General features: G+C 45.8%; 1 protein-coding gene across 1 annotated transcript in view; it reads right to left on the bottom strand.

Moving 5' to 3' along the window:
• Positions 1-262: 262 nt before the first annotated feature.
• RABL6 (RAB, member RAS oncogene family like 6) overlaps positions 263-20,803 on the bottom strand; it is a 136,596-nt gene continuing 116,055 nt past the window's right edge. The window contains exons 11-15 of the mRNA XM_065418713.1: positions 19,147-19,359; positions 17,251-17,608; positions 13,441-13,612; positions 3,396-3,451; positions 263-2,619 (exon numbers count right to left, since the gene is read on the bottom strand). Of these exons, the coding sequence (XP_065274785.1) occupies positions 2,425-2,619; positions 3,396-3,451; positions 13,441-13,612; positions 17,251-17,608; positions 19,147-19,359 (994 nt within the window). The 3' untranslated portion in view covers positions 263-2,424. The remainder of the gene's footprint in view (positions 2,620-3,395; positions 3,452-13,440; positions 13,613-17,250; positions 17,609-19,146; positions 19,360-20,803) is intronic.

Raw genomic sequence — 20,803 nt, forward strand, 5'->3', positions numbered from 1 at the left:
GGAGAACAATTCAGATTATTTAAAGTTTTCAACTTGAACAATCTTCTTCCGGTGTTTACTAAACACACAAGGAATTTTTTTTTTTAAGCTGTGGTTTGTCCCTGACAGGGTCCCTTTAAGGAAACAGCTGCTAAGTCATCAGGCAGGTTTGAGAGCACTCGCCTCTTGTGCACCTGTCCTGGACGGTCATGCAGTCTCCTGAGTTCAAGCAAGTGTTGCAATGGTTAAGCTGTGTACATAAGAAAGGTGCCGAGGCAGTTGTGTACAATAGAGAGCTTTATAGTCAGAATGGAGTGCACTAGGTTTTCCAATGCAAAATGGAACATGATCCAAAATCTTTACAGAGCAGAAGCACTTTCAAAAACACTTGGCCAGCTGTAGCACAAATGTCTTGTTTCCTTTTTGGAGCAGAGGCTGCAAACTGGTTTGCAATCTGGTATTCCTCCCTAGTGTGTGAAGTTTGAAATGTCCCATGCAAATTCTCCAAAGTGTCACATGAAACAAAACGCTTTGACCAGGCAACTGCTAATGGAAAATGTACCTGAAATGATACTCCGCTCATGCAGCAAGACCCCAGTTTGTTGTATATAGAAAGTTACAAGTGCATTTCTCAGGGAAAAAATGGAGCAACGGTCTATAGTTCAAGGCAACTCTGAAGTGGAGGATGGATCCGAAGCAGTATCCCACTGATTGGGGAAGTGGAAGGAAACCCGAGTTTGAATTTCATCTAGTTTCCTTCAGACAGTCCACCTTTCACAACTAAAAAGATAAAAACAACCCACACGCAATAGGGTATTTAATAAATGCACAAAAATGTGAATGGGTTTCCCAGGGCTGAGCCTCAGAGGGAATACAACACAATAGGGTACTGAGTATTAACAAGTATCAGAGGGGTAGCGGTGTTAGTCTGCATCCACAAAAACAACGAGGAGTCCAGTGGCACCTTAAAGACTAACAGATTTATTTGGGCATAAGCTTTCGTAGGTAAAAAACCCACTTCTTCAAATGCAACTGAACAAGTGGGATTTTTACCCACGAAAGCTTATGCCCAATAGATCTGTTAGTCTTTAAGGTGCCACCAGACTCCTCATTGTTTTTGAATATTAACAGACCCTTTAAAGATGTGTGTGTGGGGGGGAGAGGGGGCACTCACCAAGACAGTGGAAGGCATGAATGGCAGGGCAAAGGTGTCAATAGCCATCCATGACCTATGCTGCTGAGCATACACTGATCCATGGTTCTTTGATATCAGAGCCAAAATTAAAAGGCTTCCAAAGCTCATGTGACAAGAGGAGGTTCTGCACTCTACTCTGGGCAAGGAAGTGCCCTGCACTAACTGCTAGGTGGCTTAGTAAACCTGGCTTTCAGTGTCTGCAGAAGTTCAGGGACACTCTCCCCTGTCCAAGTGGTTTCCCCATTCGGTGCAGAGGCAGCCTTTGTTTTACAGCATGCCCTGAGAAGCGAACGCCTTGCCATGCTAACGCATTGCTGTAAATTCTCTTGAAATTCTGTTATCTCCATTTCCATTCGGCAGTCATGTCCCTGAGAGGTGGCTGTAGGGCTGAATTGCTAGTGTATTCAAATTCAAGGCCGGGGTGTCAAGGGGTGTTTAAGGGAAAGTGTCAATTTAGTTTCTTTTCTAAAAGATAACTTTGCATTGTCTTCCCAACTGCACAGCGGCTTACATGTAGTGCTAGAGACAATGGGGCCATGGGAATCAATGAGGCTACATGGATTCCAAAAACAGCACCCCTGAGAGTTAATTATGCTGCTGTGCAGAAATATCCCCAAATTATACTCACTCTTATTTCAGGCCCTGCAGCTGCTTCATTAAGAGCTGTACAAGACGATATTTTGCTAATTTAAAGCCTGTCGATTGCCTTATGGGGCAAAGGCCAATAACACCTTTCTCATTAAAAAAATAGGAAGGATAAAAAGTTAAAGACTTGATTATTCACAAGGTGACAGCACGATGCATTCAGATGGCATGTTTTGCTGCATTCATTTATTTATTAAAACAGGAATTTCAGGGGTGCAGCAGTGGAATATGGTGGGGGTGGGAGCAGGTCCACTCACCTTTCCCTCCCCACACCATGCCAACTACCAGATTGGAACTCTCTGGAAAAAGGAAAGAGGGCTAGACATTGGTAGGGGGAAATGATAACTCATTGCCACGATACCATACCGTGACCTTTAACCTTTAAACCTTCCTCAAGTATACCACGGCTGTGTTTTCCTTCCACACAATGACTGCACCAGAACAGCACACACAGATATAAAGCTTTTTTGTTCCACCATCTCTGTTTCGATAGTACTTATGGCAGACAGCCAAAGCTTTACACATCTGTACCCGTCCTGGTGTGGCTCGTATGGAGAGTTGGTGGCAGCCACCAATGGAGTCCGCTGATTGTACACATAGCAGGCCTACAGCTCCTCGTAGTCCCCGCCCCCTTGCTGCTTGCTGGCGCTGGCTCCTCCTCCCAGAAAGGCCTCCAGTTCATCTATCTCATTGTTTTTCTCCTTGCTTCTTTTTTTCTTTTTCTTCTTCTCATCTTTGCTCTCCTCCTTCTCCTTGCACTTCTTGTGTTTGCTTTTCTTCTTCATAGACTTCTCTTCTTCCTGCAAGATGAGAAGGCAATTAAGAAAGCTTTTTTCTAATGGCACCAGTAACCCATCATGCATCATCCCAAAAGTGGGACCCTAGGGAGGAAGCCTACCTATTGTGGGAATTTTATATGGAAGGAATAAAGTCCAATATCTAGGAGGGATGGGTTAGTGATGTCGGAACCATCTGCTATTATAGACTGGGAGCATGTGAAGCAATGTTTGGTTTACACTAGCCGTCCTGTCAGATAAGGATGGCTAGTCAGAATGCCAACAAGTTTAGCGAGAGAAAGTGGGTGTGGTAATATCTTTTATTAGACCAACTTCCATTGGTGAGAGAGACAAGCTTTTGAGCTACACAGAGCTGGGAAAGTTTAGAACTGATGCACCTCGTTGAAGAACAAATCTGCTGATGATCTCTGGTTAGCTCTTAAGATTTATTCTTTCTTGGACACTGCTGAATTGAGAGAGAATGGTGTTGCTAGATAGCACATATGCTGTCTGTTCTATATGCATGCTCTGTACGATCAAATCCTGTACTACATTACATCTCTGATTTTAACTTCTAAACTTACATTTTATAAGTTTCCTTGTTAGCTGGAAAGTGGCTAATAGCCTGGAGACTTGGGGACTGCAGATCTCCTTACCTCTCCGGGGTTGGAATATGGAAGAGAAACCAGTCACTAACAGAGCCAGCCACAATTCCCTGTAGCATGCCAGCCCCCCTCTGGCTGACGGGCAGAGAACATATGCTGGTGGAGTCTACACTGGGGAATGAAGCTGTACCTCACCTCTTTGCTCTTCTTTTTCATCTTCTTTTTCTCCTTGGAAGGATGTTTCTCTTTATCTGTTCAAACAAAAAACCCAAAAAGTTGTTTTCTCTAGCAAAATTAAATGGCTAATGATGCATTTTCCACAAAAAAGCCCTGCTCTCCTGCTGCTAAGGAGGACACTGTATATGGTGCATTAGAGCTGAATGGAGGGGAGATCCTGATTCACAACACCAAACTGCATGGCACTGAGAAACTAGGTTCTTGCCCAGGAATCATGCTTTAGCATGATGTTAGCTACAAATGTGGGGCTGTTCTTTACAATTATAAAGCTATGTCCATTACTAATTCAAATATCATTGACATGTACTTGTTGACTGGGGTCACCTAAATGGAACCTCAACAGATCCGATCACTACATTCCTCCTGGAAAAGCCTGAGCAAACAGATAAACCCTACCCACCTGGCCTACAGGTCAGAAACTCACAGTTAAATTCCCTAGTAATAGGGCAGCTGCTGAGAACATACTGCCTCCAGCCCTTCAGTTCAACTCTAGGGTCTGTTGACAGAAGCATCCCAGCTGATCTTGACTACCACAATAGGGCACAAGAAGATGAAGGCAGCTAGCCAGCTGAGTTCACCAGTGAAGGAAGGCAGGTGCAACACTCGGAGTCTAGACACCCAGGGGGAAAACAGGGGGTTTGAACCCCCAAAGAATAAGCAACTGAATCAACTGACTTATAGAAAATAATACTGTATATCTGGGTGGCCAAACTTACTGACCTGCCGAGCAGCATACAACAATCTTCAGAAGTTTGAGAGCCAGGGGACACCTCGGGAGGTGCCTGCCAGGCCTCGGGGTTTCAGCCCTGCTCCTGCTGAAGCCCCAAGCCCTGGCAGGAGCGCCCTGTGGGGCTAAAGCCTTGAGTCCTCCCTTCCCACTACGCAGAAGCTCCTATCCCACCACCTTGCTGAAAGGTAGCGGTCCCAAGCTCCCACCACCAAGTCTGATAGGTGGAGAATGGAGGGGGGGGGGGGCGGGCTCCACAAGCCGCACTTTAACTGTAAGAGCCAGTTTGGCCACCCCTGCTGTATACAAAGTGTATTGAGTAAGATCTTATGAAAGCTGATGACACACTGATCAATATCACTGTGAAATGTCAATATTAACACGATATGAGGCATTATGGATAATATGCTTTAAAGTCTGCGACCAAACCAAGGGAGAAACAGCTTCTCTTCCTGACAGGTGGGAAGGCAGCTGTCTCCCTGTCTCTAATGTAAATTAAGCATTGTGGAACCAAAACAATGGAAACCCTATTTACATACAAGTCAACAGGGGGATGGAAAGTCAGTAAGATGAGAAAAACAGCAGAGGCCATCCCAACTCCTGGGGACAAATCAATGCGTTTTGGGAAATAGAAGGAAAGGCAAAATGCCATTTTGTTATCCATCACTTGGAGGACAAAGTGGACAGCACCCTCTAGTTCTGTGAACACTCAGGGGCTGGAGATGCTGGTGGTGTGATGTAAGTAAGAAAGCTGCTTAGGCAAAGATTGTAGCTTGCTAAAGTTACGTCTTAGGGTACATCTTCACTACCCACCGTATCGGCGGGTAGCAATCGATTTATCCGGGATCGATATATTGCGTCTCGTTAAGACGCGATATATCGATCCCCGAACGCGCTCACTGTCGACTCCGGAACTCCACCAAAGCGAGCGGCGGTAGCGCAGGCGACGGGGGAGCCGCGGCCATCAATCCCGCGCCGTCTGGACCCCAGGTAATTCGATCCAAGATACTTCGACTTCAGCTACGCTATTCACGTATCTTCCACTGCGTATCTTGGATCGATCCCCCCCCCGCTAGTGTAGACCAGCCCAAAGACACTAGAAAGTGGGTTATTTTTGTTTTGTTTGTATCCAGACCTGTCTCTTCCCTTGCTTAGTATCACTTCAATCTCTGTTCTTTATTATTAAACTTATTCTGAGTTTTACTATAAACCATCTCAGTGCTCTGTATTAAAGTGAGGAGTGGGTCCTCAGCTAGTCTCTTTACAAGCAGCAGACTTGGTAATTTCTGGAAGTGTCCAGTAACAGACTGGACACTGCAGGGAGACGTCTCTGGGGAACTCGGGTTTCACTGAATGTTACCTGCAACGCAAAGGTTAGGTTGGCGGGATCTCAAAGAATTTGCTGGTGAGGCAGACAGTGGTGTGGCAGGGAGCAGACACACAGTTCAAGCTCCAGCATAGCTCTCTCTTGCTCAGGCAGAGAGGTAACAGTGGCTTATGTTTCCGGGCTCCCTGAGGAGAGTCACAGTAGGGCTGTGTGATTCTCTCCCCACACTTTCCTTAACTTACAAATACTCTACAAGGCAGAACCCACAATGGGAGGAAAACTGTGCATTGCCAACGCCACTGCTAGCTCTTCCTCTGCCTGCCCTTGGGGTCCTCTCCCACCAGACTGGCATCCTGAACCTGGAGACTTCCACCCAGGCCCTGGTCTTGACTTGCTTGGAATGCAGCCTGCAAGCCCCTGCTGACGAAAGCCAGGCAGCAGGAACCAGCTGGTGTTAGGCGTGTCTGGCGGTGAAATCTATCAGGAAGCAGGGAAGAGACCTGAAGGAGGTAGCGGCTCATCTGCATAGCATCAGGGAGCACCAGGACTTCATCGACAGGATACTCATGGAAACATCTGGGATAGAGGATGCTCGCCAACTACCAACGACAACAGTGGCACCAAAGGAGGACTGTCTGCTCGCCCCCTTGGGCAGTAGGTTGTGTTCCACCCCTCCCATCCATTAAGAGCAAGAACTAGTATACTGTACTTGCAATAGGAGGTGAGGAGCAGACCCCAATGGCTGAAGAGGACCCACCTGCTCCCAAGACTGGGAGGTTCATGGCCACTGCACCTAATAGGAGGATGTGTAGGGTGCTGGTGGTCAGAGACTTCCTTCTGAGGGGGATAAAGGCATCCACCTGTCAACCTGACGATGTCCCCGCATGCATGTTGCCTGAGGTGTTATGGAAAGGTTGCCGAGGTGCATCCATCCCTCTGGATACTAATGAAACTGCCAGGTGTGACCCTGAGCAGATCAGCAGTGACTACAGGTCTCTTGGAGCAAGGGTGAAGCGGTTGGGGGAGAGGGGGCATAGGTTGTATTCTCATCCATCCTCCCAATTGAGGGTAAGGACATGTCCATCCTGCAGATGGATATATGGCTGCACAGATGGTGTTGACAGTAAAGCTTCAACCTCCTTGATTATGGGATGCTGTTCCAGGAAGGAGGTATTCTGGGAAGACATGGGGTCTATCTGACGAAGAAGGGAAAGAGCATCTCTGGGGGGGCGGGGGCGCAGGGAAAGAGACATTAAAAATTACAATAGGGTCATAGAAGCAACAAGAGGAAATTAGTGGGAGAATACACTCAACATCTTGGATGTCTATACACAAGTGCAAGGAGTATGGTGAATACACAGGAAGAACTGCAAGTATTAGTACATAATTAAGTCATAATTTAGCACCATAGAGACTTGGTGGGATAAAGCTCGTGACTGGAATATTGGTATAGAGGAGTACACTTGTTCAGGAAAGACAGGCAGGATAAAAAGGGAAGAGGTGAATCAAGAATACACACACTTGTTCTGAGGTCCGGAAGGTGGTGATAGGCAGATCAGTTAAAAGTCTCAGGGTAAAGATAAAAGGGTGAAAAAATAGGGTTGATGTCATGGCAAGGATTGTTATAGACCACCAACTCAGGAAGAGGCATTTCTAGAACAAATATTGGAAATATGCAAAACACAAGACCTGGTAGTAATGACGGACTTTAACTACCTTGCATATCTGTTGGAAAAGTAATACAGCAATAGGTAAAATATGAAGTAAGTTATTGAAATGTGTTGGGAACAGTTTTTTTGTTTCAGAGAGTGGAGGAAATAAACATGGGGTTTTATTCTGACAAACAGGAAGGAATTGGTTGTGAATCTGAAAGCTGAAGGCTTTTTTTGTTTTGGGTGAAAGTGATCACGAAATGATGATTTCACAAGTCTAAGGAAAGGAAGGAGTGAGAGCAGCAGAATAATAAAGGACAATGGATTTCAAAAAAAGAGAAGGTTACGCACCTTGTGCAGTAACTGAGGTTCTTCGAGATGTGCCCCTTGGTGGGTGCTCCTCTTCAGGTGTCGGTGGGTCCCGGCGCTGCTGATCGGAGATTTTCGGTAGCAGTGCCTGGTTGGGATGCGCGTGTGCGGTAGCTGTCTTGCAGTGCCGTTGGCACTTCATCTAGTGCTTCCGTGTCCCGACCTCCTCAGTTCCATCTTTACCATAGAGTCCTTATTGCGAACTCCAAAGTAGAGGGGAGGAGGGTGGGGAGTGGAGCACCCACAGGGACACACATCTTGAAGAACCTCAGTTACTGCACAAAATGAGTAACCTTCTCTTCTTCTGCAAGTGATGTCCCTGTGGGTGCTCCACTTCAGGTGAATGTAGGGCAGTGCCCTCATGAGGATGGAAGGGACTTTGGAGTGGAGTTCGTTGCTGAGGCTAGTACAGTGAGGCCTAGTGGTGTGTCTGAGCTTGAACCGAGAGTAATTGCATAGTGGTTCATGAATGTGTGTTCAGAAGCCCAGGTGGCCGCTGTGCAGATGTCTAGAATGGGAACATTATCCACCTCCATAGCATTCCTGCACAAAGCTCTTGTTGCATGGGTTCCGATGCCTGGAGGGGCTTCAGTGTGTAGTGAATAGCACATATGATACAGCTGGATATCCATTTAGATAATCTTTGCGTCGATATGGCAGAGCCCTTCAATTGTTCTGTGGTTGACATAAAGAGTTGAGGTGATTTTGAAAAGGGCTTCGTCCTGTCCAGATAAAACACCAAGGCAAGGTGCACATCCAATTTGTTCAGGACCGCCTCTTGAGCGTTGGTGTGTGGTTTTTAATGGAATGTAGGTAAATCATCCCAGCCAGGGCTTTGTCAAGCCTAACTGTAAAAACGTCTAAGGAAGGAGATTCCACCACCTCCCTAGGGAACCCATTCCAGTGCTTCACCACCCTCCTAGTGAAAAAGTTTTTCCTAATATCCAACCTAAACCTCCCCCACTGCAACTTAAGACCTTACTCCTTGTTCTGTCATCTGCTACCACTGAGAACAGTCTAGATTCATCCTCTTTGGAACCCCCTTTCAGGTAGTTGAAAGCAGCTATCAAATCCCCCCTCATTCTTCTCTTCTGCAGACTAAACAAGCCCAGTTCCCTCAGCTTCTCCTCATAAGTCATGTGCTCCAGACCCCTAATAATTTCTGTTGCCCTCCGCTGGACTCTTTCCAATCCAGATGAGGCCTCACCAATGTCGAATAGAGGGGAATGATCATGTCCCTCGATCTGCTGGCAATACCCCTACTTATACAGCCCAAAATGCCGTTAGCCTTCTTGGCAACAAGGGCACACTGTTGACTCATATCCAGCTTCTCGTCCACTGTAACCCCTAGGTCCTTTTCTGCAGAACTGCTGCCTAGCCATTCAGTCCCTAGTCTGTAGCAGTGCATGGGATTCTTCCGTCCTAAGTACAGGACTCTGCACTTATCCTTGTTGAATCTCATCAGATTTCTTTTGGCCCAATCCTCTAATTTGTCTAGGTCCCTCTGTATCCTATCTACCACTTCTCCCAGTTTAGTGCCATCTGCAAACTTGCTGAGGGTGCAATCCATGCCATCCTCCAGATCATTAATGAAGGTTGAACAAAACCAGCCCCAGGACCGACCCTTGGGGCACTCCGCTTGATACCGGCTGCCAACTAGACACGGAGCCATTGATCACTACCCCTTGAGCCTGACGATTTGGCCAGCTTTCTATCCACCTTATAGTCCATTCATCCAGCCCATACTTCTTTAACTTGCTGGCAAGAATATTGTGGGAGACCGTATCAAAAGCTTTGCTAAAGTCAAGGAATAACATGTCCACTGCTTTCCCCTCATCCACAGACCCAGTTATCTCATCATAGAAGGCAATTAGGTTAGTCAGGCATGACTTGCCCTTGGTGAATCCATGCTGACTGTTCCTGATCACTTTCTTCTCCTTTAAGTGCTTCAGAATGGATTCCTTGAGGACCTGCTCCATGATTTTTCCAGGGACTGAGGTGAGGCTGACTGGCCTGTAGTTCCCCGGTACCTCCTTCTTCCCTTTTTTAAAGATGGGCACTACATTAGCTTTTTTCCAGTCATCCGGGACCTCCCCCGATTGCCATTAGTTTTCAAAGGTAATGGCCAATGGTCCGTCAAGACCCGTATCGTTTTGCCTCGTATAATAGGGACGAAATGTAGGCACATGTTGCGGACTGCAGGTAATTCAAGCAGGTTGATGTGTAAGTGTGTTTCCACGGGGGACTACTTGCCTTGGATTGTATATTGGTTTAGGTGAGCTTCCCATCCAATCAGTGAGACATCTGTTGTGATTTGCATGGATGGCAGGTCCTGTTGAAACGGGATGCCTGAGCAAACTTTTATTGGGTTTGTCCACCCTCGTAGTGAATGTGGAGCCTTTTGTGTAGGCTGTGCTTTTGTGGAATATCTACCAAGTTCAGCCATCCTTGAAGGCAGCGCAGGTGTAGTCTGGCGTGTTTTACAATGAAACGGTGGCCGCCATATATCCCAGGAATTGTAGGCAGGGGCGTGCAAACATCCACGGGCTATCTGAGGCCACCGATATGAAGGAGGTCATCGCTGTGAATCAAAGCATCAGCAGCGATACTTTGGCCTCCACTGAGTCCAGGTGCGCTCCTATGAAGTCCAATTGTTGTACTGGAGTTAGGGTAGATTTCTTTTTGTTGATTTGTGGCCCTAGGGAGTGAAAAAGAGATGGTCTGTCGAGTGATGTATAATGTTTCAGTCTGGGTAGAGCCTTTGAATAGGCAATCATCTAAGTATGGGAATATCGGTATTCCCCAGCTGCGCAAGTGAGTAGCTACCATCACTAGGGTTTTGGTAAAGACTCGTGGGGCCCTCGACAGTCCGAATGGTAGTACTCTGTATTGGAAGTCATCTTATCCCACTGTGAATCGTAGGAATCGTCTGTGAGCAGGATAGATGGTAATGTGAAAATAAACACCTTGCTGATTAAGGGCTGAGAACCAGTCCCCCTCTTCCAGCGCAGGGATGGTAGAATTCAGTGTGACCATTTTGAATCTGTGGGTACGCACAAATGTATTGAGTTTTTCCTTTTGAGTCAGGAAATAATGGGAATAAAATCCCTTCCCTCTGTGTTGTGTTGGAACTTTTTCCACGGCCCTTAACTGTAGAAGGTGATATACTTTTTGTCTCAACAGGTGCTCGTGAGAAGGATCCCTGAATGAGGAGCACAGGGAAGGGGGATGGGTAGGTGGGATGGCGGTAAAGGGGATGGTATAACCCCTTCGGATGATCTCCAAAACCCAGTGGTCCATGGTGACAGTGGACACGTATGGTAAAATGGTCGAAGCCGATGACCAACGATTTGGGTTGCTTGTTCTTGTGGCGCCGGTCATCACGGGAGGTCGGTCAGACCCTTGACCAACGCTTCAAAATTGTATCTTGTTTGGTGATAACTATTGTTTAAAAAGTTGACTGGTTAACCAATTAAAGGGAGAGGGGCTGGGGCTGCTCCCGTCAGCGGGCACAAGGCCTGGGGCTGCTCCTGGGGTCGACCCGCCGGCATGGCCTGGGGCTCTGGTCAATAGGGGCTGTGGGCCGGGGTCGGCTGGTGCGACCCATGGCTCCGGCCAGGACTGCGACTGGGGTGGGTTGGCTGGCCGGCTGCCGTGGCCCGCGGGGCTGCGGTCGGTTGGCCGGCGCAGCTGGGGCTGTGCTGACTCACTCGGCCTCAGGGTTAATGGTTAAGCTGGGTTAACCGGTAAGACTAATACTATTTTACATCCCTACTGGCTAGGCAGTAATACCGCTGAAAAGGAACTGGGAGTTCTAATGGATAGCAAATTGAATGAGTCAACAATGTGATGCAGTTGTGAAAAAGGCTAATATTCTGGAGTGTATTAACAGCAGTATTGTATGTAAGACACAGGAGGTAACTGAGCTGCACTTGGCACTGGCACGGCCTTATCTGTAGTACAGTGTCCCATTCTGGGTGCCACACCTTAGGAAAGATGTTGATAAATTGGAAAGAGTCCAGAGGAGAGCAACAGATACTGACCTATTAGGAAAGGTTAAAAAACATGGGCACTTTTAGTGTTGAGAAAAGACGACTCGGGGTGACCTGATAATCTTCAAATACGTTAAGGGCTGTTTTAAAGCGGATGGTGATTTATTTGTTCTCCATGTCCACTGAAGGTAGGTAGGACAAGAAGTAATGGGCTTAATCTACAACCAGGGAGATTTAGGTTAGATATTAGGAAAAAAGCTTTCTGACTATAAGTGTAGTTAAACTCTGGAACAGGTTTCCAAGGGAGGCTGTGGAATCCCATCACTGGAGGTTTTTAAGAAAAGGTTGAACAAACTCCTGTCAGGGATGGTCTGATCCCATCTCAATGCAGGGGGCTGGACTTGATGACTTTGAGGTTTCTTCTAGCCCTACATTTCTATGATAAGTAGTAAAGCAGTCTCTAAGCTAGCCAGGACCCAAAACACTTATGGTTTTAGTTAGCGAAAGCTACACCTTGAATTGCACCTGGAAATGACTTGGAAACCAGCGCAGACTTCAAAAATTAACAAGTCTTCTGCATCTATCACTGCCAAGGAGGCCAATCCTGCATTAGCTGAAGCTCCTGAGTGGTTGTCAAGGGCAGTTCATGTAAAGTGTATCTGTGGTAATCTGGCCAACACAAAGGTCTGGATAATAGCGTCAAGACCTGCATTAAGGAGGGAAGGGAAGATCACAACCTTCTGCTAAATACTCTTTGCTTAGGAAAACTAACGCCAGGAGGACCCATACATTTCGAGCTTACTCTCTAACAACAAGGACTGACACCAATCCTGCTGCACCTTCTAGCTCTTCCGCCATACTTGCCAACATCCCTCCCATCTGCTCTGTGCAAAGCTTCAGCTAACTTACTCTTATCCACCAGTTCAAGGACTAGACACTGGGGAAGCAGCTAAACTGCACAGTTTGGGTCTGACTGAAAAGACATGCCTGTCTATTGATGGCACCACAGTCCAAACCATTTCATTCTCTGCCCTTCTGGCATCATGGATTCATTGAGCAGAAGGGCTGACAGAATGGATCCCATGTGAACACCCTTGGGACAGATAAGCAATTACCTAACCCCACTATTTGGGGTGGGGTTTCAGAGGAGAGAACAGAGTCACTGAAGTGCAATTCTGCCCACTCAAGTCACTTACACCTCAGTTCAATACTGAAAGTTGCTGACACCTGGCCTCTTCCATCATTATCAGTAACCTATCAGACCCAACACAACAGGGCAGCGTAGGTTATGGGAAATCAAACAGTTAAAAGCAAGGCAAAATTACATGTGAGTTATTGATAGAGCTTGGATAGGCTTTGACATCTTAGTCATAATTTTAGAACAACTAATCAATGTCAAATCCCTTCTACACCTCTTACAGCTCCCCCGCACCCCTCAATCATGAAGAGTCTTTAACGTCCCATAATTCCAGGTTACTTCCCAGGCAGATGAATAGGAAGCAGTCATGTGGTAACGCCAATCCATCCATAGAAACCTCTCTGCATAAGCTATGGTTGGCTCTTGGGATGGGGAGGACCCACAATAATAGACTCAGATTCTTAAGCATGCAAAGCTGGACAGGAAATCTCAAGAAAAGGCTCTCAAGAAGTGCCCCTACTTCTAGCAGGGCAGGAAAAAGCACAGTAGTCTCTCCCAAGGCATCAGCAAGTGCTCTCCCAGCTGAGGTTAGTCAGGGCAGGCATGGGAGAAAGTGAAAGAAAGTTAATTATGCTTTGGCAGAGCTCATTAAATGCTCACACAGGGCATTAGGTGAAGTTGGGAGTGTTTTACTTAATGCAAAATTGATTTGCTTAACGTTGGACCTATTCAGTGCAGTGAAAAACCCAGCAGGACAATCACAGTCAGGAGTGGCTCAGACATATGACCTACTTTTACCTTCTTCACTGCTCTCTTTGGGGCCTGTTTCTTCCAAACCCAAGCCAAAGAGATCAGAGTCATTTTTCAGCTTGAAGGAGTGGACTGTAGGCTTCATGGGCTGTGGAGGCTTTGCTAACGAGGTGTCTTCATCGGAGATGTCAGAGGGGTCTTCTCGGACTGGGAATTCACCCTAGAGAATGAAAGTAGACACATCATGGACCCAATCTCAGCTACCAAGGAGTCTAAACTGATTGCTCAAGCAAAAGCCCCATCTCCCCTCTACTTAGGATACATTTCTGCTCTCTAAAGGGGAGCTGGGGGGTGCTATTTTCAAGAAACTGCCACAGTTTTATCCAAAAGGCAGTTCTACCTATTTTATGCCACGATGGAAGTGCCTAGACAGCACTGGAACTGTAGCTCTGGTGTGAAATGCCCTGTGGTGCTTAACATTTGTACTCAAAAGGCCAGCCTCTTGGCGCTGTGGAGTTAAACATGAGCCCCAGATGCATCAGGCTTACCAACTGCACTAACGGGCACTGCCATCCTGGAAAACCTTCAAATACAATGAACTCAAACCTATATTGTGCCCTGGCAGAGTCACAGAGGGGAATCCATGCCATCCTGGGGTCAAAAGGCAGTACGCACCTAGGGGAATCATTTCATGGGGCTGGAGCAAACTCCTCTGTTCAAGGAAAGAGGGAGCTGCATCTCCCATGATACAGAGGCTAAAAGCTGGGAAATTGCAGGGGGCAGGTAAAGCCTCAGAAGGCTCCTCTCACCCTGCAAGAGGGGAAAAGGAGACAGCTGTGCCCCGATCCTGGAGCACAGACATCTCACCATGTTTGCCACTTGACACTTAAGGAATTAACTTCGTTCCTTTACAATATTCTTAGCACTAGTCCAAACGTGATCTGCCTCTTTTGCTGAGCTGCCTTTCCGGCTCTGTATGCAGCCCTCCCCGTTAGTGGAGGGGGCACAGCTTCCTTCACTGCTCAACCTGGCCAACACATTGTGCACTGAAGAAGAGTTTTTCTATGGAGGGATATCTCCCTGACGCTGCTACAACGCAGCACTTCCCAGCAAATCCTGCTGTTTAATCAGGTACAAGGAGTCATAACCTTGCTCAGAAAGCCACTGTTTTTACAGTGAAATGCTTGGAACGGCGAGCATTGGCCACGCTAAGAGAACGGAGTGTTACTGAATGAGGCCAGTATGATACATGGCCAAGGTCTGGACAAACTAGGACAGTGACTCTCCCCACACAACCATGGCGCAAGGTGAACACATCAAACCAACTCTACAGGAGCCCTCTACAGTTACTGGCTCAGTATACAGTCCTTTGTCGGCAAGCATAGGGGCTTCTTTACACAGTCAATCATGGCTAGTTGTTTCTGTACAGATGGGCCTAATGGTTCTACTGTGGACTATCTAAGGCAGGAACATCCAGAATTTGCTCAGGTAAAGGCCACAACAGCGAACTGTAGGATCTCAAAGAATTCACTGAATTCCCTCATCTTTAATATGGAGGAAGGCCCGGAGGAGAAGCCAGGTCCTCTCTGATCTAGGCAGCCTTTTGCAGGTTGCATCTATATTAAAGTTGAGCAGCTGCAGCCTATCTTGTGAATGTCGTGGATATGCTATGGATACCCCAACTTCAGCTATATGTTGGACTGCCCCTCTATAAAGGCATTTGGGGCTTCAATAGGCTTTGCCAAGCAAAGGAAGGTTTCAACACAACTTCACCATGGCTTTTCAATTCTTGGGTTGAAGACAGGGAACTGTGCACACACATTCACTCTCCCTCCCTCCCCTTTCCCCATTCTCTCCCCGTCAAGCTTTAGTACACTAAGCTCCAGATGAAAAATCCTCAGCATTTGGGTTTCATACATTCCAAGCGGCTGCTTGAGCTCAGAGGTTATCTGCAGTTACTGAGAATAATCTAAATTAGGGCTGTCAATTAATCACAGTTAACTCTCACGATTAACCCCAAAAAATTAACTGCAATTAAAAAAATTAATCGCGATTAATCGCACTGTTAAACAATAGATTTAAATTTAAATTTATTACATATTTTGGATGTTTTTCTACATTTTCAAATATATTGATTTCTATTACAAACACAGAATACAAAGTGTACACTGCTCACTTTATATTATAATTTTTATTACAAATATTTGCACTGTAAAAATGATAAATAAAAAATAGTATTTTTCAATTCACCTCATACAAGTACTGTAGTGCAATCTCTATCGTGAAAGTGTAACTTACAAATGTAGATTTTTTTGTTTTGTTACATAACTGCATTCAAAAACAAAACAATGTAAAACTTTAGAGTCTACAAGTCCACTCAGTCCTACTTCTTGTTCATCCAATTGCTAAGACAAACAAGTTTGTTTGCATTTACAGTAGATACTGCTGACTGCTTCTTATTTACAATGTCACCTGAAAGTGAGAATAGGCATTTGCATGGCACTTTTGTACCTGACATTGCAAGGTATTTACGTGTCAGATATGCTAAACATTCATATGCCCCTTCATGCTTTGGCCACCATTCCAGAGGACATGCTTCCATGCTGACGATGCTCGTTAAAAAAATAATGTGTTAATTAAATTTGTGACTGAACTCCTTGGGGGAGAACTGTATGTCTCCTGTTCGGTTTTACCTGCATTCCGCCATATACTTCATGTTATAGCAGTCTCGGATGATGACCCAGCACATGTTGTTCATTTTAAGAACACTTTCACAGCAGATTTGACAAAATGCAAAGAAGGTACCAATGTGAGATTTCTAAAGATAGCTACAGCACTCAACCCAAGGTTTAAGAATCTAAAGTGCCTTCCAAAATCTGAGAGGGACGAGGTGTGGAGAATGCTTTCAGATGTCTTAAAAGAGCAACACTCCAATACAGAAACTATAGAACCCGAACCACCAAAAAAGAAAAATCAACCTTCTGCTGGTGGCATCTGACTCAGATGATGAAAATGAACATATGTCGATCCGCACTGCTTTGGATCGTTATCGAGCAGAACCCATCATCAGCATGGACGCATATATTCTGGAATGGTGGTTGAAGCATGAAGGGACATATGAATCTTTTGCGCATCTGGCACGTAAATACCTTGCGATGCCTGCTACAACACTGCCATGCAAATGCCTATTCTCACTTTCAGGTGACATTGTAAACAAGATGTGGGCAGCGTTATCTCCTGCAAATTGTAACAAACTTGTTTATCTGAGAGATTGGCTGAAGTAGGACTGAGTGGACTTGTAGATTCTAAAGTTTTACATTGTTTTATTTTTGAATGCAGTTATTTTTTGTACACAAATCTACATTTGTAAGTTCAACTTTCATTATAAAGAGACTGCACTACAGTACTTGTATGAGGAACTGAAATATACTCTATTTCTTTTGTTTTTTACATTGCTACTATTTGTAATCGAAAATATGAAGTGAGCACTGTAAACTTTGTATTCTGTATTGTAATTGAAATAAAAATATTTGAAAATATAGAAAACATCCAAAAATATTTAAATAAATGGTGTTCTATTATTGTTTAACGGTGTGATTAATCGCGATTAATTTTTTTACTTGCTTGACAGCCCTAATCTGTATACTTAAAAATGCAACGGAGACGTGCTACCGTTCAGCTTCAACAAGGAGAAGCAGCTTAGTGGCCTGTGTTTGAACAATAATGCTCTTCAGATTGTTTAACTCTTATCTTGCAGCTGCTGCTCTTGGGATACTGGAAGATCAGACAAGAGTTCTCATCACTCCATTGCTGCTTCTAGGCTGAGCTAGAAAGCAGTGACACATGCATGTTATTTACCACTTTCTTCCTTTGGCTATCAGACTCCTCGCTTTCAAAGTCCGGGTCATCCATCACAAATGAGAGCAGCTGGGTGGCTATCGGTCCCTCCTGATCACTGTCAGACTCCTCAGGCATTTCTTCTTTGCTCCCCTTCAGTTTGGAAGCTGAGCCCTTGTTCTGGGAAGTGGTCCTTTGTGCCTGGACTGATGCTGTATCTGTAGGAGCAGCAGCTCCAGTGGCTGGCAGATCTGTGGGGAGCTTTGTGCTGCTGTGTTTCTCAAATCCAGAATGCGGAGGCAAGCTGCCTTGAGGCTTCTGGTCAGGTGCTTTGGTGGAAGCTGCTTCCTTTTGTGGTTTCATTGAATTTTTGGAAGACCTTTAAAAAAGGAAAAGTTGTCAGCTACAACTCTAACAACAATGAAAGGGTGAGCTTGGAGCCCTCCCATCACATCCCAGCTGTGCAGGGGCTGTGGGCCCACTCAGTCGCAAGGAGCCGGGTGTGGGGGAAACAGAGGGAACTGTCTGCCTTGTATCCATCAGGAGGGGTCCCACCACACAATTAAGCTGCCCCAATGGGCTGTTTCAGAGGGTTGGACCGTTGGAGTAAGGAAGATGTTGGAATCTGCCAGACTCCAGCAGGGGCCCTGGAAAGTTAATGTCTGACTAACATTTTTCTCCATTACAATTGAGGCCTCCCTGATCATACAGAAAGGGGGAAGCAAAACTAGTTGATCTTGTTAGAAACCGTGTTCATATAGACGAATATTTCCTTGTTCAGATCCTCTAAAGAGGCAGCACTGGCCAGGAGAGAGGAACGTGGATTAAAAGCAGGGGATTTATACAGTCACAGTCTTAGCAAGTTGGAACCCATGGCTTTGGTCCTATGAGCTCATTCCAAACCACTTCTCCTGCATGCTCTTTCACCAGGACTAACTGTGAGCCCTTGGGAGATTGGAGGTATCTTAACACACATGCGTTATCTTTCTTATGACACTCAGATAGTGACAGTGTTCAAGGAAAACCAAGAGGCTCCACCTCTTTCCTATACTCTTCCATGTCTACTCTCCTCATCTCTCACATTGCACAAGTGAAGCAAAATGACTAATGGTAACTAACCAGTTAGGTGAACCTATTCTAGGGGATTTCTCTAATCTACACCTACGCAGTGATGAGGCTCTATAGGTTTTATACATAGCACTCAGACCCTGGAAATCTTTCTGGCAGTAAGCCAAATGCTGAAAGATAGCCCAGACGTCCCTGAGGACACAAATACTTGAGATCAATGCATTTGCTTGTGGGCCAAGCCCTGTTGCATTATTTATGACGGCACACCTCACATTCCATGCAATTTACACCATATTCTGTAGGCTCCATTCTCCAGCAAGAGCAGCAATGCCATTCCCCCTATGCCAAAGTGCTGCTTGTTTTGGTGCGCAGAGAGGGCATCACAAGCACCCTCCATGCCCTACGCAGTGAGGCTTGAGACCCACCCACACCCACTATGAAAAAGTGCTCAACGGCTTACCCAACTCCTCTTGTTCAAATTTGGGAAGAAGGCTGGGCCGCTCCCTCATCAAGAGGGGCTCACACTCTGTGGAGTGTGATATGACAAATCAAGTTAGCCCTTTGGCTGCATTTGTGTGTTACAATTTCATCCAAACTGAAAAATCTGGATGGGGATTAATAATACTACTATGCACTTCCATAGCACCTTCCATCAGAGAATCTGTAGTTTGTGAACAGTTGCAAAGTTGGTGAGGACAGATAACCCCATTTTACAGCTAGGAAAACAGGCTCAGTGAGATTAAGTGAGCTGCTTAAGGTCACAGCGAGACAGTGGCAGGACTGAAAAAAGCCCTACATCTCCCAACTCCCAGTTCCATACTTTAGCTAGTAGACTATACTCCTTCATACCATTGTGTCTCGTAGTCCATGTCAATGTCTTCATCAGCCACGATGGTGACCACAGCATCCTCCATTTCCGCCTCCTCCTCACTTGACAAAGTGATATTTTTGCTTGGTACAAGTTCTGCTGCCAATGAGGGTTTGCTGGGCACTTTGTCATCTAGATCCAGATCATCTTGGAAACCGGCTACCATAGGATTCCCTCCGAGAGCCTCTCCATCACTGCAAGATACAGAAGTGTTAAACAGAGCCCCTCAGGGCGCATTCAGATGCGAACACTCCTACTTCTAGAATGCAAATGCAGCACTGGTGTTCCAGACTAATGCAACTTGAGTTCTAGGATCTCTTCCCTATCTTAATGAGGGCCATCTGTGGTTAATCCGGGTCAGCTGAAGTTACCAGTGTCCTATTTGACTGTGCACTCCCTGACCTGCCATGGAGCTCAGGCAGTGCCTGATCACCAGAGCCAAGGGCCTGGCACAGTCCAAGTTCCACAATGGATTATAACCCCGGAGAGGAGGGGCATCAAGTAGTGGTTAGTACATCCAAGATCTGAGGCGAGGCCTCACAGCTGCAGAGCATCTTTCTGCCTCAGTGAGGACTTTATGGGAACATTTCCAGTACACTGTGCACGGTATTAGTCAATTAAAAACCAATAGGAATTGCATGCCTTAATCCCCATGTCCTGGGATTCAAAAATATCCCATATTGACACAGTGGCAGGAAGATAACACAGAGGAGCCAAGTGCTGAAGGTATTTCTTTTCTATAGTGCTCCCTGAAGTAGGCAGCTACCCAGACACCATAACAATGCTTAACATTCCCCAAATTAACCTAACCTAAGGACACATTTTAGAGTGTGAGAGCCCTTAAGGCTCCCTCGACTGAGCAGGATTATGCCTTCTGAGACATCTTGATCGGGAGTTTCACTGCAGAATTATAACCTGGGAATTCTTGGCTTGATTTCCCAAGGACCTGCCATATTAATGCTTTCCTTGAGATTTGCTCACGTCAGGAATATAGATTGTTTTCACAATTCAGACTCAGGAGGCTTTGCACTACCTTTCCTTATCCTGCCTGCTTTCTCTATTAAGTACTTTTTATTCAGAGAAGATCATTTGCTTCTTGATAAATGGATGTATTATGTTGGTGTCCAACACACACAGAGCATTCACCTTCCTTTTAATGACCTGTTAAGGATTACACAAACTCATCTCATTTACTTCCAAATACACAAAATGACATTCATGGCACGTGATGTTAACACTTTAGAGGGTTAAAGGAAGGAGCTGGGACTGACTAATCGCCCCTCAAGCTTCAGACCTGGTTTTCTAGTAGGTGTCTATCATCACTCTGACTCCCTCCGGCCAATGCCCAGCATGACGCTGACCAGCTGTGGATGGTGGAAGCTGCCACACGTTTGCTAAAGGAACAGGATGGTCAAAGGACTTTAATTGATTCCATGTCAACTCGCCCAGCCATTTTTGACAGGCTATCGTTCCCAAGTGGATGTTCTAAGGAATTTGTATCTTTACCAACCGAGTGTATGTGATGGAGAGAGCTCATTTCAAATTTGACACTGCAGTAAGTGTTGATTTCAACTGAACATTTGCGTAGATCATCATGCCACGTTCAGGTTTTACATGCAATCCCCTTGGGGATTCCTC

The sequence above is a fragment of the Emys orbicularis genome, chromosome 18, assembly GCF_028017835.1.
Source record: "Emys orbicularis isolate rEmyOrb1 chromosome 18, rEmyOrb1.hap1, whole genome shotgun sequence".
In the NCBI taxonomy this organism is placed as follows: Eukaryota; Metazoa; Chordata; order Testudines; family Emydidae; genus Emys; species Emys orbicularis.